Below are 26,858 nucleotides of genomic sequence, written 5' to 3'. Positions count from 1 at the left end.
CCACCACCCACCGCACCCCGCAACCCCCCCCCCAACTTCCCCCACCTACCCCTACCCCCCAAACTACCCCCTCCCTTCACCTAACTACCCCCTGCCCCCCCCCCCCAACTACCCCAGCAATACACACCTCCCCAGCCTATCTACCCACCCACCCCTTCTAGCTCCCCCGCACATAAAAAATTGTCGGTATTTTTAAAACACCTTAATGTGGTTTGTTGGGCTACCTTTTTTCTCTCTTGTCTAATTCGATGTTCTGTTTTTGGTAAGTTTAGGTTAGAGATTATAATGCACGACGATTCTAGTCGTTTCCGGTATTCTATCGTGTATTTTTGTTTTAGCAGAAAGCAGTTTTGTTAATGACTCGAAATTTGACTTCTTTCTGTCTGAGCATTTACATTCGTGTTTGATTGTTGACTTCTGTTTTCGAACATTGGACTTTAACATTAGCTTCGTTGGTATTGTACAGTAATTAGGAACTGCTGGTAATGTTCAATGTGAAGAGGTCATTTTGAGATTTTTCGTTCCTATATAAGTCACCCCTAATTATCTAAACTACACCGCACAACCCCCGCCCCCCCCCCCCCACCACCTATTTACCCCCCCCCCCCCCACCAACTTACCCCCACTTACCCCCTACCCCTCCCTTCACCTAGCTACCCCCACCTAACCCCCCCCCAACTACCCCAGCAATACCCACCTCCCCAACCTATCTACCCACCCACCTACCTACCCCCCCACCTAGCTATCCCCCTCCTCCCCGCCCTAACTTACACCCCACCACCTAACCCCGAAACGACCTTCTCCAGTCACCTAACTATCCCCACCTACCTCCCCCCCAACTACCCCAGCACTACCCACCTCCCCAGCCTATCTACCCACCCACCCCTTCTATCTCCCCCGCACCTAAAAAATTGTCGGTATTTTTGAAACACTTTATTGTGGTTTGTTGGGCTACTTCTTTTATTTCTTGTCTCATTTGATTTTCTGATTTTGGTAAGGTTAGGTTAGAGATTATAATGCACGACGATTCGTGTCGTTTCCGGTATTCTACCGGCTATGTTTGTTTTAGCAGAAAGCAATTTTGTTCATGACTAGAATTTTGACTACTTTCTGTTTGAGCATTTACCTCCGTTTTTGATTGTTGACTTCTGTTTTCTAACATTGGACTTGAAACAGTAGCTTCGTTTGTAAAAAGGTAGTAATTAGGAACTGCTGGCAATGTTCAAAGTGAAGAGGTCATTTTAAGATTTTTCATTCCTATAAAAGTCAGCCCTAATTATCTAAACTACACCGCACAAACACCAACCACCACCTAGCTACCCCCCCCCCCACCCCCACCACCACCACCACCACCACCACCACCGCACCCCGCACAACCCCCCCCCCCCAACTTCCCCCCACCTACCCCTACCCCCAAACTACCCCCTCCCTTCACCTAACTACCCCCCCCCCAACTACCCCAGCACTACCCACCTCCCCGACCTATCTACGCAACCACCCCAACTAGCTCCAATTTTAATGTGGTTTGTTGGGCAACTTTTGTTTTTTTTCTCTTGTCTCTTTTGATGTCCTGATTTCAGTATGATTAGGAGATTATAATTCACGACGATCCGAGTCTTTTCCGGTTTTCTACCGGCTATGTTTTTTATGCAAATTTTTTGCTTGACATTTTTTGCAATTTTCGTCTAGAACATTCTTTGACTTCTCAATTGACTTTTTCAGGCTTTCGTTCATTGTTTTTGAGTGATTTCTGGTGCTCCGAAGTAAAACTTGTTACTAATATAAAACCCGTTGCAGCACAGGAAATTTTAGTGACTTGTAGCGCTGTGGTTAGGGTGGGTGGCCATGGATCTGGAGGTCAGTGGTTCGAATCCCGGCGGGGTCAAGGTTTTTTGCACCCATAAAGAAAAAATGATCTAACTAAAGACCATTAATAAAATTGCCTCGCCTGTCGTTCAAGAGCAATTCTTCCGACATTTGTCGGTTTATGTTCAGTGTTTTATCTCAGTTGTCAGATTTGGATCAAACGAAAAATGAATATTAATCCGAAAAAGATTAAACCGTTATGCCCTAAGTTACGGATTCCAAAATAAGCAATCAACACTGTTTGATTTGCGCTAATGCATGAAAAAAGCCGTGAAGATTTGAAATTATTAACCAGTTTTATTCTCGTTCCCTCTGCTTACACAGAAAGTATGGTTAAGCTGCTTCGTTCTTTTACTGTTTGCCACGCTGTTTGATACGTATGTCCAAATTTCATGAAAAAAATATGCATCTTAAAATCAAGATCTAGTAAACAACTTTTGTGCATAAAATATTAAAACACGCTATGGTTGTCTCCGGTGAAGGAAATAAGAAAACTCTTCGAAGAACTGGAACAAGATTTATAGACAAAAAACACGAAAATCAAGTTCGGACAAGCGATCACTTATGTTTCGGGGTGCAACACAATCTGATGGAAGGGTGGTTAAGGATGGAACGTTCAACTGTTTAATAACTGCTCAAACAAGTTAAAGGTTTGAGTATTGTTTGAGTATAGTTCTCCGTAAGTGAAATCACGGAGAAGAATTTCATTTTGAATACTTTATGTTTCAACAAGATGATGCTCATTTGCGATTTTGATCAATTGTGATCAATTTCTTCAAAGAATAAGAGCGGTTGGTAGGGTAGTGCAAAGGATAAAAAAATATAGTCCCTATTTGAATTCAATTTAAAATTCATGGGAAAATTTAAAGCAACAATTACCAGAACAAAATTCTTCGGGAAAACTGGGAAGGAAAAAGTCAGAAATTTGACTCAGATCGTTAGAAATTTCTGTGAAAACTGTACAAACCATCTAATAGATATTTATATAACTAAAAGGGTAAAAATCTGTTACCAGAGAGCTGATTTGCACTCAATGAAATTTAATATTTGATCTTCGTGGCACTTTTTAGTAGTTGGCTAGTTGCACGTAGTTTTTTTGTACCATGATGTACAGGAGTTATGAAAAATTTCATGCAAGTAACTTATTAACTCGTTTCAGCGTTTCTCAACGGATTAGGCCTTCTCATATGCGTTATTCCACTGAACTGTCACAATCATCAATTATGATTTATTTGGTTTCACATAAGGATCAACTATGATTTCTTTGAAGCCGTACAAGGATCGTATAAGTAAAATTTTTATGCTTTGTTTGACATCTTTGTATGACTACTAAGAAGCGGCCAGACAGGGAAATTCCATGTCGTCTGGCCTGTGATTCAGTTTTAAACCATTGCAGAAAGAAGCTCAGAATCCTGGTTAATATTGGTAGCCTATTTATTTATTGTTGGGCTATTCAACGTAACGATCAGACGGTTTCCAGACTTATGACAAAAAACGGCAAACTGAACAGCTAGAAAGCAGTTGGCTCGCACAGCACGCTATTGCTATTGCTTTAAACTGAATTCCGCTTGACAAAAAAAATGAACTACGAAACGCGTCTAGATTCTCTTGGCGATGATTCTTCCCCTGTTACAACGCTACATCAGCTTAATTGCAAAGATCTTAATGACGAAAAGACCCAAATACAATACCTACAAAGTGAAGTACAATAACTAAAACAAAAAGTTAATGATAATGAGCGTTACCAATGCACAGACTGTCTTATTTTTCGGAATTTACCACTTATAACCCACACAAATGTTACTGATGACGTGATTTACTTTATCAACAACGCGCTGGGAGTATCAATGGGCCATCGGGATTTGGTTGCATGTCACTAGCTGGGAGCTGTCAGGAACCCTCGACAACCACTGCCCATTATAGCTAAGTTCAATATTTTTGATTTAAAAGATCGAATTGGGGGCCAAAAAAAATATTAAGAAATTTCCGAAACCATCATAACCATGAATCTGTATATATGGGTGAACGCTTAACCAAAGTTGACAACGAATTTTTTTATGTATGCGATTGATCTAGGATTTCGAGTTTCTACGAATAACTCAGAACCAGTTTGTATTTAAAAAAGGTAAAAATAACATCGATTTTCACACTATTGTGAGTAAAAAAGATATTAATGAATTATCAGGAAAAGGTATCCTGGTTCCGAAATCCAGAATTATTCAACCAAGTCAGAAATTGGGGACTGAAAGCACCATATCAGATACAACAGTGGGACAACATCAAATGTTAATGATGTTCAGTGCTTTACTTTCAGTAACAATCAGGTTACACACTTCAGGCCGTCCAAACGTTGCTTACCTAAAAACAGTCCCGTGGCAGATTCCTCTCTCATGGATCAACTTAAAGGAATGATTAATGTTGATCAAAAATGTTGGATTTCTTTAAAGGCCTACAGAGTAACTCTCCACACCGGAAAACTCCATGCGAATCTTCAAAATTAACAGCAGTTCAGTTTGATCAGACGGTGTTGCTGGGCTAGCTTTCAACGATACTGTACTAACTTTCGCTTTCTGTTATGATTAAAATACATTAATTGGGAGACATCGAAAAGCAATCAATATTTATTTTAAACACACGATCTCTACGTAACCATCATGACCAACTCTGCTGTCTAGTCGAAAAATTCAAAACTAAGCCAATTGCAATAGGATTATGCAAAACTTGGTTAACAGACAATTATCCTATTGACTCTTATAAATTTGACGGATATTTACTACTTATCACAGAAAATAGAGAATCTAAAAAATGAGGTGGTCGGGCATTTTTTGTACGCGATGATTTTACAGGCGAACAGTTCACTGTTAAAAAAAGAGAGAAAACTTGAAAATTTTCTACTAAACTTACAAATACCCAAAATAAATTTAAATTAATCTTCCACATCATGTTTTGACCACCATCAACAAAAAACTCCGATTTCTTCGTTTTGTTTGATGATTTACTTGAACAAGTACCTGAGAGTACCTGCATTGATCATATAATTAGCAAATTTCACTATGAAAAAAAAACAATTGAAAGCAACATAATTGATCATTTTCCAATTTCAACTCTCTTAGATGAAAAGATTTGTCCCTCTGACATGGATGCACAAAATAAGAAAATTAGAACATGGGTTCGAAATTATACGTTTTTATAAAAAATTATTTTTTTAATAAAAAATCTATTTGATAAGAAATTCAATTGATAAGAAATTGCAAACAATAACATAAAGTTTTCATGTAGCTTTGGATAGATTTGCGCCATACAAAAAGATCAATTTTTTGAAAAAATCTTGGATTAATAAAGAATGTCAAAAGCAAAGACAGAAAAAAAACCAACTCTCCAAAAAATGGATCAAACATCCAGCCACGGAAAATTGGGAAAAATATAAAACACAAAGAAACATATGTTATAAGACAAAAAGAAATGCAATAATTGCTTTTTATGATAAAAAACAATCATTATGGGAAAAATTCGAAAAAATTTTCTCAATACTGAGAAATTTTTGGTTAAAACCCCGGCAGAACACATCCTGTAAACTTACAGCGGATGATTTCAAAGTTTTTTTTTCAGAGATAGGTAAAAAGTTGGCAATTAAGTTTGGAGAAAATTTAGAAATCAAATCTACTAGAGTTGAAAAAACATTTGTTTTTAACCCCGTGACGGTTAACGAAACTTCAACTGCAATTAAAAATTAGAAAAACAGCAAAACCGTTGGTCATGATGGGTTAAGTAACATAACACTGAAAAAAGCACTATTCGTAATAAGTCAACCACTGACGGAAGTTTTCAACCAATATTACTCTGAAGAACACTATAGAGAGGCGCTTAAAGTTGCACGCGTATTTCCAATTCATGAAAATGACTCAATTCTTGATCCGAGTAATCATAGACCTATCAGTTTACTGCCTTCTATAGACAAGGTTTTTGAGAAAATTTTATTCAACAGAATGATGTCTTTCCTGCGCAAAAACAAAATACTTAGTGAAAAACATTACAAATTTTGACCAAAACATTCATGTGTTCATGCCTTGATAGATTTTACTGAAAAATTGCGCAAAAACATGGATAATAAACTAGCAAGTCAGGCCTGTTTTATTGATCTAAGCAAAGCATTTGATACTGTTAAGCTTGAAAGACTGATACCTAAATTAGAGTTTTGTGGTTTTCAAGGGAAATTTCTGAATCCTATCAAAAGTTATCTAGCAAACAGGTATCAGTTCGTTGAAGTTGATAGATGTTGGTCCGAGAAAAAAATGATAACATATGGTGTTCCACAGAGATTCGTTTTGGGACCCCTTTTGTTTCTTATCAACATAAATGATTTGCCCGCAAATATTGGCGAATCTGACTCAGTACTCTATGCAGACGATACTACAATTTTTAATAGCCTAAACATGAATTTCTAGACTCGATCAAACAAAGTGAAGAACGGTTTCGCGAAAATGCTTTAGGCATTAATCCAGATAAACCCAATTTGGTTTTTTTGGCAACAATCAACTCTCTACAATTACCTATGCATCACGAAAAATTGAAAACATCTTGGAAACAAAATACTTTGGTATTATTATTGAGGAAAATCTTACCTTAAAAGTCACATAGAGAAAGTCGCTAACAAGTTGCGAAAATTCAATTACATACTATACAAAACCAGAGACTATTTCAGCAAAAGGCAGCTTTCGATTTTTTATGATGCATATGCTAAATCAATTATCGAATACGGAATTTTGATTTATGACAGTGCCTCGAAAAGTGACTTAGAAACAATACACATTATACAAAAACGGATTTTTTTAAGAACAATTCTAAGGAAATTTTTGTGATTGGACACAAGAGGAAGTTATCAAATACAAAATCTGTTCCGTCTACGAACTCTATGCAGCACATCTTTTTAAGTAAGTTTTTAACCAGATTAGGGACGACTCACCTATGCAACACTTAGATTTAGATGAAATGCATTGTGTTGAGACGAACAGCTGCCAATATTTTACCAACAATTAGTTTTAAAACTAAAAAAGTTGGAAAAACTACCCACGCGAAAACTTACGATGGGTAGCAAATTTTTAATGAGTAATAAGTTAATTCCTCCAAACGTCAAAAAAAACAACACAACCCCAATTTAAAATTTTTATCAAGAACTTCACAGATAATTATATCTTCGATAATAGAGCTATTTTTGATTTGCTTTACTAGGAGGTCACCCAAAATCAATTTTGATTGTTCTGGGATCCCCGTTTGATGAGTGGAACTTCCGTGAACTCTTCGGTGGAACTCTTTGGTGATCCATCCAGTTGTTAAATCTGAAGCTATTGTAAATTTATATTTTACTGTTACTTTTATACAACAGCTGTTGAAAAAATAAATAAAAAAATGACCAGACGTTTTTGTTCAACATTCAGCTTAACCCCTGACAACAGCATTTTTCCATGGCCGTTTTAAAGGGTTGGAAGTTTTTTTAAACTCAAGACAACATGTCTGAGTATCAATCAGTGACTTTTTCTGAGCCTCGCGTTTACCACTTTTTGCTACACTTCCAGTCTGAAAATTCTGGTTATATCAATCTTTCGTTCCACAATTTTGCTTACAGCTGATTAATAAAAAAACAGATACAGTTATTAAACCAGAAACAGTTACAGTTAATTGAGTGAAAAGTAACAACTTGAAGTTCATTCACATTCAATAACAAAACAACTTATGCTTCAGGTCGGCCACTCAAGGCCAATCAGGTATTGTAGAGGAATCCTCAGATGACGAGGAACGAGTGCCCATGTTGCCACCTGAAAATGATGAAACTTTCTACCATGTCCAGTTGCTGATCCAAAGTCCAGACTTCGACACCACCGACACTTGGATAGAGGCCAGCTTTTTAAATTGAAATCAAATTCTTTCTGATAAGAAACTTGTTATCGTTAGATAGTCTTTGATTTAAAAATATACTACCAGGTGGTAATCACTTAAATGATTAAAAGAGGATCCCTGCCCAAGTCGAGGAGTCCGCTCAAATTCCGCTCAAAAAAATGCAAGAGATGACCGGAATGAGCGGAATTTGACCGGAATGAGCGGAATCGATAAAAAAAAAATGCAAGAAATGAGCGGAATTTGAGCGGAACAAAAAATGCAAGGAATGAGCGGAATTTGAGCGGAAAAAAAATGCAAGAAATGAGAGGAATTTGATCGGAATAAAAAATGCAGGAAATGAGCGGAATTTGACATGACCAAACGAGACCAAGCATGCTTTGGTCAGTTTTTGCAGATTTTTTGCAATTTTTCTGCAATTCTTTGCATAGTTTATGCATTTTTGGGGGCAAGAAGTAAATAACTCGCGGAAATGTCCCTCAAAAAAAACAGATCCAGCATTAAATGATAAAATAATATTTTTTCGTTTTTGGTAAGATAATTCATGTTTGAACAAACTTGTCGAGAGCTTCCATTTCCTGTCACCAGGAATCAAATCGCTTGATCTCACCAAACTAAAATTCAGTAACACTGTGAGTACGAACTTGAGAAACAGCTGTAGTTGTTTAGGTGGGTAAAACCAACAATCCCTCTGGAATGACTATAGACATCCCTGACAGTGGTAAAGGACTTGTCAAGTGTGCTTTCCGAGTATTCACAGTAAAGGTATTACACCTTTTAGGTCCTCATTTTAAATGGTTACGAAGGTGTAAAAATTATTGCGCAAATATAGGTTAAATAGAAACCATCTGCCCGCAACTTTCAGAATATTTCAGGACTGAAGCACACTCTTTTCTAGAAAGTAATCAGTACTGACTGATTCATAGTCTGTTCAAATCACATTTGGCTCCGATATCCTCCGATTCAGACAGAAAAAATTTTAGAGTGATTCATTGTGAAATTCAGAGAAAAATGATTGTGACTTTTGGTATTTTTCAAAGAGAACACAAGCTATTATCTGATTACCAAAGTATATGACAAATTTTCTGAAATTACATTAGTTCTTTTTAATAAGTTGACGGAAACTATTCTGAAATCGTGAAGAGTCAGTACTGGATGTTGAAGCGGCTCTGAAAATATTTTTCTGACCCTAACTAATTGTTAGGCGCGTACGAACTAGAAAATCAATTTTCAACCAAACAACAGATTGTCCAAAAAGTTAGCTGTACTATACCCCCACCCCAGTCCAGGAGATGATGATGATGATGATGATGTTTGTTTCGCTCGTCTGAGCAGGAACTTCTTGAGCTCTGAGTTCCCAGCTCTCTTAAGTCCCTGTGTCGCAGTAGTGGATTCAGTAGCAGTAGTTGTTGTCTTTGATTGCTGTAGTTGTGGTCTTATTCATTGAGTGGCATGTCGCAGTCTAGATCGTCTTGCTCGTTGGGTTCAGGAGGCACTTTGAGGAGCTTGCGGAGTAGATTGGAGTAGTGGTGGTCTTGTCTGTCTTTGCATTCTTGGCGGAACTCGCTGCGGTCGAAGTCAGTGTACCGGGTGGTCTTGGCATGAATGACGGCATCGGCTACAATTTGGGTGGCGGTTGCGAGGATTTCAGGTAGGTCTCTCACTGTGAGGGGCCGAATTGCTGACAGCTCGTCTTGGTATTTGCTGCAACCCTTGTAGCTGGCAGCGTGGTCTCCATTGCAGTTGGCGCATTTCGGTTTATCTCGGGGGACAGTGCATTCAGCTAGTTTGTGGTTGCCTCCACTTCTGATGCTTCTGGCTTCTTGGTAGCAAGCGTTCGCCCTGTGACCAAATCATTGGCGCTGATAGCACTGTATCACCACATCACGTCTGGGAGGAGGAGGAGAAGAGGGCTGGACTTGTCTTGACTCCTCGCATCGGTGATGGGTGAGCCCGATAATCAGGCCGCGCTCGATCAGAAGGGTCTTCGTGGTCTCGCATCTTGTTAAGGCTCTCACTAGCCGGATTGGCTTTTGAGTAGCTCGGCTTTTGATTCGCACTAGACTCATCTTCGCCGGGTAGGTCTTGTTGATTGCTGCTTTGACATCGTCCAGGTTCTTTTCCAGCCTTACTCCAACTATCTCAAAGCTATGGTCCTTAGCGTACTTGTTGCTATAGGTAGAAGACAAAGTTTTTGGACGCGCGCTTTGGATAGCTGAGAGGGTCTTCATGAACAGGATGTCGCTTGGCTTTGGCCTCTTTGCAGCTGGCGTTGAAGTTGCTTCTTGTTGAATCTTGTAACTGTTGGGTTGTAGACGGTAATTTTGTAGCTGTTGTTGTTGTTGTAGTTGGGTTGATTCGTCTGTTGTAGATGGTTTTTATACTCCCACCCTAGTCCAGGGGACTGAAGTAAAACGACGCAAAAAATGTTTGGCATGTTCGGTCCTTTCGGTTCGGTATGTTCGGTTTCTTAGATTTGGTATGTTCTGTTTTTAGATTCGGTATGTTTGGTTGCAAACGTAAAAAAATCGTCGGTTTTTTCTATGCATTTTTTTATTCTTTTGTTTATAATGTAGAGTTCAAAAATTGAAAATTGTTTGATTTTCTTCCTTAGATCATTTACATATTCAACTAGTTGAATATGTATGAATTTTTTGTTTGTTTTTCAATTGAAACTTTAACAGATTTCTTAAACATTGATGGGGATTCAGTTCATTATGTTACACTCACTGAGTCTTGTTATGATTAGGAGAAAGCAGGACATAAATCATTTTCTCATAATTTCTTGCGTTTTTAAACCAACCCTACCAATGGTTTGCTACGTTTGAAACAGACTATGCCAAATCTAGAAACCAAACATACTGAATATAAGAAACTGAATATACCTGCGATTTATTACGTTTAAAATCGAACATAGCAATGATTCCTTAGGTTTAAAAATCAAACATACCAATCATACCGACGGCACCAAACATACCGTCGATTTTCTTACGTTTATAAACGACGATTTCTGAACTGAACTATAGAAACTTTTTATGGACTTCAGTAAATGTTCTAGAATGCTTGTTAAATGTTTTGAGGAGAAATCATTTTTTTAGCTGGAGACTTATCTTCTATTAGAACCATTTTAATGATCAGATGTAAACATTTCTCCAACTGCTTTTCATTTAGGGCGCATTTCAAAGTCTTCCATCAAGCTCTGGATTCTGTAAGTCGATTCTATAAGTTGTGTTTAGAATCTGAAAGGAATGGAAAACAGAAGAAAAATAAGACGAACGGTTTCTTTCCTATCTAACTTTGGTAATATCTCTCGATCAAAATTTGAAGCAATTGTTGTAAAAATGAGTGTATTTTTATGCAAAAATTTGTATGCTTTATCGTTCTTACTCTTTTGTTCTAGAACATTCTTTGCTCTCTAGTGACCTTTTGCAAGCTTGATTTCTTGATTTTTAAGCTTTTTGGACTCATAAAGCTATCTAGGCTTCACCCACTCCCCCTCTAAATTAAATCGCCCTAATTGTCGGTCGTTTGAAAGCAATTCGTTGGTCGTTAGTCGGTTTATGTTTTTATACGTACCTTGACAAATTCTGCCAAATAAGAGATGATTTGAAGAAGAGTAGCTTGTTATACAAGCAAATTGAATTTTTGTCGCTCCATATTCTAGTTGTTCATGAGGCTTCTCAATTGAGACCCCTGGCAACCTCATCTCAGGGGGAGAGAAGTGGAAAGGGAGGGGGTTTCGATGTTGTTCACATGAAGAGAACAACCTCCTCACTCCATGTACATCTGGACAGCAGGGTCCATATTATGAACAACAGACTGTCCTCTATCGACAGAATATCAGAAGAGGTAGGCCTTTTTTAAATTTTCTCGAGCACTTTTTTGCAAAAAATTTTACGCTACAAAATAGCTTAATTTTTGGAGAATCTGAGGAAAGCTGGAACTGCATTCGATAACTTTTGTGCAAAACCTTCCAATTGAACGCTATTTTAGTCAAACGCTGGAATGGGTATCATTTATAAATTTAAAAAAAATGGAATTGAAATGCATATTGAAGTAGAAAGCTGTATTCACGGAGTTTTTTTTTATTTCTCTGCATTTTTCACATTAAACATTAAAGATTTTGTTTAAAACAACGCCCTCAAGAATAAAAAATTCAGATGAAAAATCGTAGAGTGAAGAACTAAATGCGTCAGGCTTGTGACGATGCATTGGGGCTGGCATTGACGTTGTCAACGCAATACATCCAGGCCATTAGATTATGAAAAGACACTGTAATTCTAGTAATTAGACTGGAAGTAATCTGTTTACTTTATGATAATCATATTGCTGCCTTTCAGACACTTTACTTGTCGGAATCGAGCCTGTTTTAAAGACTTCCTTCTACCCATGTACCAGTTTTTGAGTAATCCACAGTTCGTTATCACACAAGTATAATTTATGTAGAGTTATATCCACTGTGCTTTAAAAATTGTGACCCAGAACAGCTCTTTTTGTCAGAGAGACATCATCTCTTGTTTCTCATATTGACGTAAAATTCGGAATAATCTTATCAGAGCTCATTCTCCGTTCCAGATGGCCACTTGAAAGTAATCACAACTGTCTTATGTTTCACATTTTCAACAACATAGGCAAATTTGCGATAAATTCAAACTTTTATTTCAAAAGCAGTAATGCTTTAAGCGAAAACTTACAGTGGGCGGAGAATTGAACTTTAGAAACCTAAAAATAAATGTCCACTAAAAATAAAATAATACCTAAAAAGAAAATTGTCTACTCATTTCCACTCATTACGATGCAGAGGTATACCTCAAAATTTCCGCCTTAGTAAAATTGGCTCGAAAATTAGTTACATACAATGAACGAAATTAGGTGACATCCTTTGTATCTTACTTTTTGCAAAACGGGTTCCGCCAATTTTGCGAAATAAAAGATCACTCGGTGCAAAAATTAGGTAACAAATCTTGAAGCACGTTTCCGCTCAATTTAGGTATCTATTATTTGCTCGCATTTTGAGCATGCAATAAGCACTTTAATAAAGATTTAATTGAAGCCTTCAAAGCTTTAAAGTGCTTTAAATACATGCAACCATAAAAACTGATTTTTTTTCCGAAAAATCCCTCGCACATCAAAGAGTTTGTATATCAATATGGGATCGACCAATTTTAATAAGTATTAATAAATAGTACTAATAAGTAGTAATAAAGTAGGAATAAAGTACTACTAGTAGTAATAGGTTAGCCTTTATTAAATAAGTAGTAATTAAGTTAGGCTTAATTGCGGATTATATGCGAAATCGAGCTACATTGCGTGCGAAAAATCGATACATAAATGGAGCGGATGCGTGATACAACTCGCGCGAAAAATAGGTTATTAAGTTTGTACTTGTATTTCGCGGCTAAAATTAGGACACTTTTGCGAACACGGTATACGATATTCCCTTCCATTTTGCCTGTTTCTGCTAAACTAGCTATTTTCCGCAATATTGTTCCATTTTCAATGTAATAACATAGTAAAAACGAACACGAGATACACGCATCGGGCGTATCTGCCCGTGACGATTTGGGTATATCTCTGCATCGTAATGCTGAACATCTAATTTCACAAATAAGTTTCATTTTTACCGTCAAGTCAATAGCTAATTAAAATTTCACTTTTTAACCCTATTGTATGTTTCCCGGATTGACAATCATACAAAATCCTGGTAATCAAACAAGGACATACATGTTTTTGTTGTAGTCATGCAGGGTCATATTTCATTTTATAGCTATTATATGTTTTGGTCATAATTCATTATATATCTCTAACTTGTTTTGTGGTAGTCATGCAAGGTCATAATTCACTTTATAGCTGTCATATGCATGGTCATATTTCAATTTATAGCTTTCATACAAGGATTGTGAAAGCAAATAGGCCATGATTGTAAGAAATCCTAAATGATCCTTTTATGACTACAAAGAAGGGTCGACTGTGATATATCGAGAATTTGAGAACGTAGACTTAGAGTTAAAATTTCTCTAAAAACTGAAACTTTTGTTTCTGACGTTGGTGAAGTGATATTGAATGATGGTTTCTACTTTGAACGGAATCCTTTCATCAAGTTTCTTCTTACTACAATATTTCCAGTGTATACAAACCGTGAATTTGTGTGATAAGTTTGACCTACCCCCCCCCCCCCATTTCTCACTCTTTTTTTTCTTTTTGAAAGTGCAAATACAAATATTTAACAAAATTACAACCACTTGCAACTAGTTAAATACATTTACAAGTTAACTCCCACTAGTCCCTGTGCTACTGTTTTTACAATATTCGTCAGTTAAAGGTTTTTGAAAAAAAATTGCCTCCTTCTATGATGGTTACAGTTAATTAATGCGGCTTTCAGTTACCAGCTGGTCATCCACACTCTGCGTTTTCTACTCCATTTGGAGGGAGCAGTGACGGAGAAGGAGTGGACGATGGAATGGAGGAGGTGGCCTCTGTTGACATGGAACCACCTATATTTGATATAAGGCACTGACGCCAACACATTTGCTCAACTGTTTTTCCCAGCGGGCATTAAGTGCTCTTAGAGCCTTTAAGCTCTGTTTCAGCTCAAACTGCTTTGGAGACTTAAACTTATGGTGTGAAGGGCTGTTCTTAGAGATTGAAGAAACCCCCACTGTTGACACCCCCACTACTGCCCCCAAACCCCCCCCCCGACCACGCTGTTGCCCCCCACCCCTATGCTGCCCAACCTCTAGTATTTTATAATAATTTACTGTATAGTTTCTAGAAGCAATGGAGTGTTTTTAAGGATTTTAACATCACTATTTTTAGCATTTTCGTGAAAAATTTTCGGCAATCTTCATTTTTGAAACTGTTTCTTTTCTTAGGTTTTTCCAGCCTCAAGAGGCAAGAAACCTCGTCTAGGTTTTAGTTATAGGTTACTGCATAGTTTCCAGATGAAGTGTTTTGTTTTTCAAGAGATTAATATCACGAAATCAATCAATTTTTTAAAAATCTTATGCCAATTTTTCAAATTTTTTTTGCATTTTTTTATATTTTTTTTTATTTTTTCGTGCACCAGGGATCTCCTTCGAGGTTTGATAGTAAGCTGCTGCTTAGTTTCCAGAGTTAATGGAATAGTTATCATTATGTTATTGACTCGTATTTAGTAATTTTTGATAAAAATTAATTGAGAAAATTTATGAAAAATTATTATCATTTTCCAAGCGTATGGATCTTTATGGGCCGGCGAAACTGCTTAAGGCTTGAAAAAGGGATACTGGATAGTCTCTTGAGACATTGGAATGGTGTTCTGAAGACAATAATATCACGATTTTTTAGCCAGTTTTTGCTAAAATTTGCTGCTGTTTTTAAAATTTTTTCAATATTTTTGTCCTTTTCTGAGTTTAACGATCATTATTGACCAACGAAGTTTTGCAAATGGGTTACATGACAATAATCCAGAATCGAAAAATGTGTTTGAACCTTTTCTTCACTGCCATATGTGGAAACTTTTCTTCCGAATTTTTCACTTTCAGTTATTTCTATATGATTTAGTTAGTAACAAGGCTAGAAAACTTGAAGTTGTAATGTCGAATCTCATCATGGAAAAATTCCGTGTTCTCTTTCTCTCTCTCTCTCTCTCTCTCTCTCTCTGTGGGTTGTTTGGCGCTTCTTCCTTGCTCTTTCTCCGCGTTTTATCTCGGATTCTCTCTCTCTCTCTCTCTCTCTCTCTCCTTAACTCTTTTTTTGATGCCATACCTCAGTGGCAGTTATGTGGCTTGAAGTCATCGTCAATGACCCTAACCTTACACCGCTTCAAGCAAGGTAATGCTAACTTCACTTAACAGTACTAGGTAATGACAAAGCCAGCCGCTGGCCGGTTGTTTGAGAGCAATTCGCCAGACGTTAGTCGGTTACGTTTGGCATTTTGATCGCTTTTGCTAGCTTCCAATTTTTGAGTCCAGGTTCAGGTCCTCGCTTAAAGTCCTCGTGAAGAGACCCATCCGGGCCAATAATGGATATAATCCAAACGTTGGCACGCTCACGCGTTGTTTTCAAGACGCTGTCGTAAATATTGGTTTCATATAGTTCCTCACGTCATAGCTTGAAACCACAACGTGCTTAATGCACATGCAATGAATTATATCGGTCTAGGGCTAAACCACTGCAAAACGATCTGATTTTTTGCTGTTTCATCCTGATTTCTTCGGAATTTTATCTAATATGTAGACTTTTCGTTATTTGTTTGCTCTCAATGCGCATATATTTTCACTTTATTCACTATTTAAGTTACCTAAAAATTCCTATCTATGTGTATGTACCCTAATCTTTTATTCCGGTGAATGTGGGACGTTTATAAAAGTACACCAAAAGGCTCTCGCGAGACTGTGCGTAGCGCCGATTTGCATTTTTTAAATAATTTTTTGGACATTTAATGTCATAATTTAAGGTTTTTCAGCCTCAAGATTCAGAAAACCTTGTTAAGAGTTCAATAATAGATTGCTGCATAGTTTCTAATGATAATATAATGGTTTCCAACGTTTTAACATCACGAGTTTTAGCAGTTGTTTGATGAAACTTGACTCTTTTCAAATTTTTCATATTTTTTTGTCATTATCGAAGTTTTTCCAGCCCCAGGAAGCAGGAAACCTCCTATAGGTTTTGATCATACGTTACTGAAAAAATTTTTGTTGGCCATAGAATAGTTTTCATCTTTGTAGTATCACAAATTTTATCTTTTTTTAAAATAAAACTTGCAATTTTTTTCAAGTGTTTTTTTTTAAAGTTTTGGTCATTTTATAGAGTTATCTAGCCTCAAGAAACAAGGAACCTACTCTAGTGTTTGATAATGTTTTTAAAGATTTTAACATCACTACTATAAGCATTTTTTTGAAAATTTTATGACAATCTTCTTGTTTGAAATCGTTTCTTTTTTTAGGTTTTCCAGTCTCAAGAGGCAAGAAACCTCCTCTAGGTTTTGGTTATAGGATACTTCATAGTTTCCAGATGCAATGTTTTGTTTTTGAAGATATTACTATCACAAATTCAAGCAATTTTTCTTTAAATTTATGCAATTTTTTCAAGTTTTTTTGAATAATTTCTGATTTTGTTTTCTTTTTTTTCGGGCAACAGGGACATCCTTTGAGATTTGATAGTAAGCTGCTGCTTAATTTCCAGAGTTAATTGAATGGTTATCATTATGTTAATGACTCGAATTTTAGCATTTTTCGATAAAACTGAATTGAGAAAATTTTTGAAAAATTATTATCATTTTCCAAGCGTGTGGATCTTTATGGGCCAGCGAAACTGTTTAAGGCTTGAAATAGTGATACTGGATAGTCTCTTGAGACACTGGAATGGTGATCTGAAGATAATAATATCACGAATTTTCACCAGTTTTTGTTAAAATTTGCGGTTGTTTTTTAAAATTTTTTCAATATTCTTGTGCTTTTCTGAGTTTAACCATCAAAAACGGCCAACGAAGCTCCTTAGGTCTTGCAGATGGCTTTCATGGCAAAGAACCAGGTTCGAAAAATGTTTTTGAACATTTTCTTCACTTTAATATTTGAAAATTTTTCTTCTGAATTTTGCACTTTTTTTTCTATATGATTTAGTTACTAACACGGCTAGAAAACTTGAAGTTGTAATGTCAAATCTCATCATGGAAAAAAATTCTTAGTTCTCTCTCTCTCTCTGTTGGTTGGTTAGCGCTTCTTTCCTTCTCTTCCTCCTTCACGTTTTATCTCGCATTCTTTCTCTCTCTCTCTCTCTCTCTCTCTCTCTCTTTCCTTAACTCTTTTGTTGATGCCGCACTTCAGCGGCTGTTATGTGGCGTTAGGTCATCGTCAATGACCCTAACCTTACGCCCCTTCAATCAAGGTACGCCCCTTCAATCCTATCTATGTGTATGTTCCCTAATCCCTTATTCCGGCGAATGTGGAACGCTTATAGAAGTACAACAAAAAGGCTCTCGAGATACTGTGCGTAGCGTCGAATGTTCCAACATACGTCACCAGTTAGGCAAAAACTTCTCTATATTCTAGACTCAAAGCTGTTTTGAGTATCAGTTTCTCGGCGCTCAATTTGAAGCATTTTTCCATAGCAAACTTGAGTACAACTTTTTTAAAAAAAATCTTTTCTGAACCTTCAAGATGATATAAATATACCAGATGAAAAATCAATTGCATCAATTTTTTTACTGGTTTTCACTGAAATTTGAAGTTCACAAAGAGCAGGAACTGAAAATTTCGTAAATTTTCAGTTAACGAATAAAAATATGTCAAAATTTGGAGTCAAACACTGTGTTAAATTTTGTCTCTATGGCAAAAATTAGCTTCATGTTACATTTATTTTGTTTATCGTATATTTGAACAATTTTGAACTTTTTTCGAATAAAAGTAAACCATACAAATATTTTCTCTTTTTTACGCTGCTAATCGAAGCATTTTTCCGAAAAAAAAAATAAAACTTTTTTCAAAGAAATTCTGATTTAATTGTGTATCAATTTACTCCAACTACTTGGTTCTGGGATATAGAGATTTATTGTTTCAAACAAATTTGTTACAAATCAGGAAAGTTTGTTTAAATTTCAACAAAACATCGGTTAAAGAGTGTTGTTAAGGAAAAAAGATGGTTTTTCTCAACTTCTCTTGTATATTAATTCTGCTAGAAGCCAATTGAAAGTCTTGAGCAAAAGGGGTTTATGGTTACGAAAAAATTGCTCGTACACAGTGAAAAAAAATGAACTATAAACCTTTACATTTCCTCTTGATTGAATTGAAAGCATTAAAGGAACTCCTATAAAGTTTGCGTTAAATTGGACATGAGGCCAAATGGACAGCTAATCACTATGAGACCAATTCAACAGCGCAAGCACCAAATTGAGTTTAAGTCTCTATATGATAAAATGTGGAAAGGAAAAGGAAATAATTTCTTATGTTCAATGCCAAAGTGGGTCTTCTTACCTTGATATTATTTTGAGTGACCCCTGAAATTCATAGGTTTTCAATACATAGTGAACCCCCCTCCCCAAAGATGTAGGGCTGCCAGGCACAGCGTGAATTCACATAGATATTAATGGAAAAAATTTGATTTTCACTTTTCTAAAAATTTCCTGGTTTCGAATTGCTTACCTCTTAATGAAAGATTTAGTAGAGAGTGGTTCCCATTTTCAGCTAACTGAAATACAAAGTCAACTCTGAAGCAAATGAGAGTATAAATTAGAAATTCAATTGAGACATCAGGAAGAAAGTATAAAAAGCAGGTTTTCCTTTTTGAATAAAATCTAGATGTTTTTCTAGCTCAAGTATCCAATGTTTGGCAAACTGTGAATGAAGATTAAGTAAGTTTTCAGATGAATTTTTGGATGTGATTCTATGGCATGTGCTCACAGAAACTTTTTCTCAATTGCTTTTTGGTTTCTCTCCCAATGGAAAATGTTATATAATGTTCGAATACTTTTTTGGATGAAAAATTGCTAAGAATAGATCCCTCTTTTCATTCAAATTAGTTCATCCAAGGGAACAGAGAAACCAGCAAAAATTGGCCGAAACATTTCGGTTTCGTTATTTTGTTTATTCTCTGTTCTCTATGAAGAAGGAAAGAAACTGAGAGTTTTTCTTTTCTTCTTTTCTTTTATAAATCTTAAGCGTCTTCTGTTCAAAACGTTTTGATTTTCACTTTTTACAGTTTTTTGTTGTGGTCGTTATTGCATCCTGTTGAACAACATAAAAATTTTAGCAAAATAAAAACGTAAAATAGCAACTGAGCGATAAATTAACAAATAACAACTGAAAAGCTAAAAAAAAACCTGTTTTTGTTTGTTCAACTGTACTTGTTTATAGCTTAAAAATTCACATTGTTTTGTTTTCAAACAAGTTGTTATACTTAAATTTAAATTTTTTAATTATGATGTAATAGCATTTTTGTGACAATTAAGTTTTCAAAATATTTTAAACCCCCATCTCCACCACCAAATCTTGTCATTTTTGCTCTTTCTGTTTTCCTTCAAATTTTTTGAACAGCTCCCCATTTTCAACCTGCGATAAAATTTCTAGTGTTTTATGAAAATCAAAATTCGCTTCTTGAGGACTTTTGATGCATGGCCTTGCAAAACAACGAGGACGGTTGTTTTGCAAGGCCATGCAGGATTACTGCAAATGACACTTATTTTGCAAGATCTTGTAAAGTTCTTTCCGATGCCATCTATTTTGCAAGATGCAAGATCCGGACGATTATCTTGCAAAAGTCACACAAGGTTGTTGGAAGATAGATAAACGTTACTTGCTACAAAAATACAGTATTCCTAATAAAAAGGAGCAACCAACAAATTTTCTATTCAGATGAGCCAATTGACTAACATAGGAGAGAATTTTTATAAATTGCGCTATGCAGCAAAGGCAAAAGACGGTTTACAAGGCCAAATTTCTGATATCGCTTTAATGAGTAAGATTGCCTATTCTCAGTGTGAAAAAAATAGTAAAGGATCAAAATACAGCGCAGCAAAGCATTCAGCTCAGGTTAATTAACTTTTTTTATGAGTGTTAGGTCATGCCATAAGACGTTTCCGTGACTCCAGTCCTTCAATCATAGTGCATTGAACCTTGATAATCCACCAGTCACTTCATATGAAAAATAGACAGACATTTATAGCTCTTCCAAATGATGGGATCCATTTGAAACTAAATTTTTAATGCACAAAGTTACTTTTTTTACCAAGTTACAAAGTTAATTTTTACCATTCCAGTAAAAAGTAGGACATAATTTGCATTAACTAGAACCAAAATCAATATATTCTGCGCTTTTTTTCTCAAAAATGACTAAACGTTTGCGATTCAATGGAGACTTTGAAAAACAGTTGCAACTAAAACCACAGCGCTGGCGATATATCAAAATCACAGCTGGAGATGTTGATAGCAGATAGAGTAGGCGTGAAAAAAGACCGACTTGATGGTCCAGAACAGGGTGGCCACTATGACATGCTTAGTGGGTTTGCGGGTGACATCACCCAAGAGCACGCGGCAGTACCAGAGATATCAGTGTTCAATCGTGATTCAACAACCTTGAATAATGGTGAGTCTAATTTTAAAGTTCAAAAGTTATCATTATTGGGAATTACTAACAGTGTAGGTATTTCTTGCTCTCGGGGCTGAAAGGACTGATTTCACAACTTTCCCTGTTGTTTGCCGGTTTTGTTGTCTTTATGAGTTTCGGTGATTTTGAACTACCCTGTCAATTTTTTATCAAACGCCATCAAGGGAGATCTATCTAGCTATATATTTCGTCGTTTTCTCTATGCCAACTGTCATATGGATAAGTATCAGGATAGAGTTGGCGGCAGTTTTTGCTTCTTTGTCATTAAGGGTATCAAAATTCTCCCCATTAGAAATGGCATCCAAACAGCAGCGAATAAAATGACAAGGAATTGGTGTTTGGGAAAGTTTTGGTGTTTTGCTTAAAAAACAACGAAATTTTTGGTACATTTGGTTTTATAATTTCAGAAAGACTTTATAAGGAGCAAAAAGAGCCATTAAAATAGCTGACCAACTGTTGTATGATTTCAATGTAATATTTTTATTCGTAGAGGACGGCACACTAACAACTGCACGGGGTCTTAATACTGGAGGTCAATTTGATATCTCGGATGACGAGATGTTGGTTGAAGACAGGCGACAGCACCAGGGAGACTACAGTCAGGATGGATTCTCCACTCTTCAGTTAGAAGGAAGTGACGTATGTATCTAGAATTAATTACCCAATGAAACTTGACACATCTTCTAAGAGTGTTATTAAAAGTTAACGATTCTTGGTAAGAAAACGTCAAAATGCGTACGAACATGAATGATTGTTGCAAAAAATTCAAAAAATTAGGTAATCAAGCAGAATATCCATGATCTGAGCAAGGTTTTTCAAATTTTTACGTTTTGAAAACGAGACTCAATATGATTATGCAAGAATTCTCAGGAAATTTTTTTTCTGATCATTTTTTTTAAAAGTCCGACATTTTTTCCAAATCTGCGTATAGTTCTTTCTGTCTCCTTTTAAGTTCCTTATCTTTTGTGTCAATAATTGATAAAAAATATTTCAACTCAAATTTTTGTCAATTTAGATAACTGGTAAAGGGGCTTTTTGGAAACAATACTGTAATAATTGTCTATAATTGTCCCCGCCTTGCGTCTGAAAACACATCTTTGTTAGTCTGTCGATTTTTTCGTGGGTAACATGCTATTTTCGGTGAATTATAGCTCTATTTAACTGTATCTAGAATGCCAGCAATCTACATGAGATCCGAATTCTTATATTCTTATGGAGATGGATTTTAATCCTTAAAGATAAAATCATTAAAGGGGTGAGAATTTTAGGAGTGGAAACGGAAATTGTTCCAATTTATCATATTTTTTATTCATCATCTGTCAAATATACGGGAGTTCGTTTTCATTTTATTGTGATCTATTTAGTTTTTCTAATCCTGATTCAGCTGGTGGTGAGTTCAGCCGCTAGAAATCAAGGCCGTCGTAAATCTGCAGGGTCAGCATTGTCCACGAGAGGTAAGGACATCATCTACCTGTCAAGAAGAGGTCGCAAACGAGGAGGTCACATTCCCTTCATTTACAATGACCTCGTTAGTATTTGTCTCGAACAATTTAACTATCAGTAGATTCATAATTTTGGAGAGGAGCTATTGTATATATTGTATCTATTAACGGTTGCTGCAATAAAAAAGGTGTGAAACAAAACAAAGTTACTCTCAAACTATATAAATGATTTTCTGTATTTTTCTGTAATATATGGAAGCAACTTTTGTTCTGTGTTTTACAACAGTGAAGGAGAAAATTTACAGGTTAACTTATTCAGATAAGTTCTCTTTCTTAGATAACGGCGAACTTCTCGACTTTTTCAGGGCACAGATGCTTTGTATATCACCTTGTCAGATGTGGAGGACTCAAGCAAAACAGGTGGGCTTCAAATAAATGCGACCCAATTTTTTTTCACAGCTGAGAAACTGTAGGTTAAGCCTAACTAGATTGCAGTACTCTCCTGGTTTTTAGTAAAATTCAAAGAATTTTCGGATCGTTTGTACATAGTACATCCTTGTGTAAAAATATGTCACGTGCTTCTGGGGATGCAAATAATATATGCACCCATAAAGCTGGAGGGGGCACAAACGGATGCAATCCGAAATTTCTTACTGGAGCGCTGCCTTTTGTTAAGATCTGTTCACATACTTTGATGTTTTTTTTCTTGTGATTCTCAGTGTGATGATAAAGATGATCAAGTCTTTGTTGTTGGCGCTGAGATATGAAGTGAAGAAAAATGAGTAGCTTGGTCAAGTGATTGTTCTTCAATCCAATTTAAAAGAAGAGTGGGGAAACGAAAATTGAACTTAAGTTCGTTTTCTCGATTTTTTCTTTTTAGCGACGTGCGATATTTGACCTCCGCCTTTACAAGCCCTCATATTCGTAGATGGGCGCCTCTATCTTCAGTTTTGCGGCGCTTAATTGTTTATAATTCAATGAATTCAAATTGTATTGGGATGCTGTCTTTTTAAGACCTGAAAAAGAGTAAGGGTGACGTTCTTCTTCAAATCTGTGATTTCACAATATGGGAACTGAAGTGCAGTTCGTGAAAACAGGTCTTTAAGCCAGTCTGTTGAACAAAAATAAGAAGGGGAAAAATGCTCTAGAGAAATTTATATTTGCTCAGGAACGATCTTTGAAATAATTATTGGGATCTATTCTGTTTCGCCCCCCCCCCCTCCGCGCTTTGTGAGCACAAAATTTTTATGAACCCCAGGCGCACGTGCTATTTTCTTACATAGTAAGATGCTATATAACAACATATAATTTGTAAATTGGGGTCATAAAAACACTGGGGGGCCAAAACAGAATAGAAATAGATCCAATTATTGTGTTTTTAGGTCAAATTTTTGCCTGACCGATTTGACCTTTCCAGTGACTGCACGCCCTTGAAATTTTTGGGATCTCTCCCAGTCACGATTTTGAAGAGAAAAACTCAAATGACGACCGTTGACTAGTAAAAGTCAAACAAAAAGTGGGCCTAATTTGGTGACATGTTTTCAGTTTAAACGTTAATTGTGGTTTATGATTAACTTCAATGATTAAATTTGGACCACCAAACATTTTTACGTCCCCCTGCTTCAGTTCAACTCTTTCCCTTTGACTGCAGCAGGCTGTTATAAGTTAAATCTCCCACTAGTCGTTCGAAAACAATTTTTCCGACGTTTGAAGTTTTACGTTTCTTATTTGCATCTTATTTATAATAATTGAACAGTTTTTTTTTATTTTTCAAATGAATTTCATGCTTGACAACTGTAATTTTAGTATCTTTGGCGACGTCATTAGTTGATTGATTATATTATGGCTCTTGTTGGATGAAGGAAATTAATTAATTTCAATAAAATTTTGACACATTTTTTTTCTTTTCTGAGTACTGTTCACTTATTTCTTACGCTTCCTAGTATTTTGCATTTGTTTTTCCTGTCCAAGTTTGTGTTTGGAACTCTTTCCTCTAAGTGTTTTTTCAAGAATTAGAAGATTTTAAGAGGTGGCAATTTAAATTGAAGCGTAACCAATAATTTTCAAGTTTTTGTCAATTATTTGCTTTTTGCCTGCGTTAATTGTTATTTAATTTATTTGTATATCAGTTTTTGGCTTTGCATTCATAAAATATCAAAAAATTATTAGTTTTTGCAGAAAGGTATTGTTGTTTGTTGTGATGATAATTTGTTTGTTGTTAAGGTTAGCAAGAACTTGACTGAAGCGTAAGTGATTTTGTTCCGCAATTTTTTGGAGTCTTCAGGCTATGGTTTCTGTGTTTTATTCACATATTTTCATAACAACAAGTGTAGTAGAACAATGAGTGGTTTGATTGTGTAATTTTTGCACACTAAAAAAGAAATCTGTTTACAAAGGAAAATTCGAAGGCTTTTCGAGAAAGCTCTTTCTCATTTTGTCTGTTTTTGTTTATTCAATTCCTATAATGCAAGTTCAGGACTTGTCCTACTAAGCTTTTTTTACTACAGTAAACAAAAGAACAACTTTTTTAAAACTTGAAAAGTTTTTGAGAGAATTGCGATGGTCCATCTGAGGTTGCTAAAAAGACAACGAACAATCTTTTTTTAATAATTGCCTGCATGTTGAGAGTATTTCAATTCACATCTCTTTTTTACTCAGCAATGTTATAGATAAATTTTGGAAAAATGAGGCAACTAATTTTGTATTTCTGCGCCGTTATTTACTATCCGTACAGAATAAAAAAATCTAATTATTACAATTTTCTAACAACATCTTATGATTACAGAAACCAATAGTCTTGCAAAATATAAATAATGTACTTTGACAAAAATGTTTTACTGAGAACAAAAATTGCCAGCAGTTTGAAAACATTGGCAGTTGAATCTGTAAGATATAATTTTTTTGGTGAATAGCAAGTTTTTGACTAAAAACTCAGGTAATAGCAATTTCGCATTCATTTTCCTCAAATACAAATACAATTATTGATTGGACTGGCAGTCAGGTTCTTTGATCAGACTCATGGTATCGTCAGACGTGATCTGCAGTGATTAATTCATTTTCTTTGGTTTTTGAAAAGTTATTTTTATATAAACCAATTTAACCGCTAAATCACGTTAAAACTGATTTAATGAAAAGAAGAAACTAAGAGCACGGAAAGGTTGGCAACTGATTGAGCTTATGTAAAATTGGACTTATCAACAAGTCTATATCAGTACTTATTCAGTGAAAATGCCTGTCGTGGTTCAGTAATCTACCAGAGACCATGTCACTTGACAAGTCTTAGCAAGTCTTCACAAGTCTTAAGACCTAAAACAGTATGTGGTAAGTACTAGTTAGTACTAGTATGTGGTTAGTCTTGATCAATAATCTATCAAGGAAATGCACGTCTTGAATTTTGCATTTCCCTGATAGATTATTGATCAAGACTTGATACTCGCTCAATGAAATGACTTTCAGTTTTATTTCTGCTTTTGTTAGCCGGCGTCATCTTCGGATAAAAGTGAAAAGAATAGTGTGCCTAATATTGCGTCCTGTATTAAGTTTAGTACTTAATTTTGTTTGTAATAAACTCCAATGACGTTAATAATAAACTCCAATGAGTATATTGTTTGTAATAAACTCCAATGACTGCTTCAGGCCAACTCAGGAAATTTTAAAATTTTAATAAAATTTTCACACAATTGTTTCTTCTCTGAATATTGTGCGCTTATTTCTTACGCTTCTGAGCGTTTTGCAGCATTTTTTCTTCCTCAGGTTTGTATTTGGAATTGGTCTAATAGTACTTTTTGAAGAATTAGAAGTTTTTTAAGAGGTGCATCTTAAATTTTGTCGGTTCTTTGCTTTTGACTCTGTCAATTGTTGTTTACTTTGTGTGTATGTCATTTGTTGAGTTTTGATTGGAAATTGATCAAATCAAATTATTGAAGAATATACAGATCGAATATTGTGACGCTGGGATGTAAATTTTTTTAAAAAATCAAATTTTTAGATAAAATTTTATAAGATTTTGAATAGTTAGTTCTGTACTTTTTCCTTTCTATATGTTTTATTTTCTCTTACACTGGGCCCTCATTTGCTTTTCGTGCAGTTTCGAAGTTGACTGATGACAGACTGGGTGTGTGCTCCGAGTTATTTTTGCAGTCTTTGGACTATGGTTTCTAATTTCTATTCACACATTTTCAGAACAAAAACTAAAATGAAAATGTGAATGGCTTTGTTGTGTGAAATTTTTCCTAATGTGGAGAGAAAAGTGTTTTCAAACAAAAATTTTAAAAAATTTTTTGAATTGGATCTTTTTCTAGGTTTCTTTTCCTTATTCAAATCCTGTAGTGCAGTTTTAGGACTTGTCGTGCTATGTTTTTTAACTTCCACAAACAAAAACTCGTTTAATTCAGTTTAATTTTTTTCATAGTTTGTTTAACTTCAAAAAACGGGATTAAACCATTATCCAATTTTAGATTTCCCGTAAATAAATTTTCTTCTTATTGCTTTCAGATACCCGCCCTCATATTAGTTGATAATGTTACGAATATTTAAACTATCTCTTTAGGAATGAGGAGTTTGATTAACAGCAAAATT

At 35.7% G+C, this 26,858-nt stretch overlaps 1 protein-coding gene across 1 annotated transcript in view; it reads left to right on the top strand.

The window, feature by feature from the left end:
* The window catches only part of LOC142340404 (uncharacterized), a 141,283-nt gene that overhangs the window by 13,640 nt on the left and 100,785 nt on the right, over positions 1-26,858 (top strand). The window contains exons 3-12 of the mRNA XM_075390982.1: positions 4,052-4,190; positions 7,606-7,759; positions 8,428-8,523; positions 10,930-10,966; positions 11,423-11,607; positions 14,141-14,268; positions 20,621-20,817; positions 21,329-21,477; positions 22,223-22,366; positions 22,646-22,700. Of these exons, the coding sequence (XP_075247097.1) occupies positions 4,052-4,190; positions 7,606-7,759; positions 8,428-8,523; positions 10,930-10,966; positions 11,423-11,607; positions 14,141-14,268; positions 20,621-20,817; positions 21,329-21,477; positions 22,223-22,366; positions 22,646-22,700 (1,284 nt within the window). The remainder of the gene's footprint in view (positions 1-4,051; positions 4,191-7,605; positions 7,760-8,427; positions 8,524-10,929; positions 10,967-11,422; positions 11,608-14,140; positions 14,269-20,620; positions 20,818-21,328; positions 21,478-22,222; positions 22,367-22,645; positions 22,701-26,858) is intronic.

The sequence above is a fragment of the Convolutriloba macropyga genome, chromosome 5, assembly GCF_964194025.1.
Source record: "Convolutriloba macropyga chromosome 5, txConMacr16.3, whole genome shotgun sequence".
Taxonomy (NCBI): domain Eukaryota; kingdom Metazoa; phylum Xenacoelomorpha; order Acoela; family Convolutidae; genus Convolutriloba; species Convolutriloba macropyga.
Note: the sequence above shows the minus strand (reverse complement) of the source record. Positions and strands in the feature narration are given on the sequence as shown.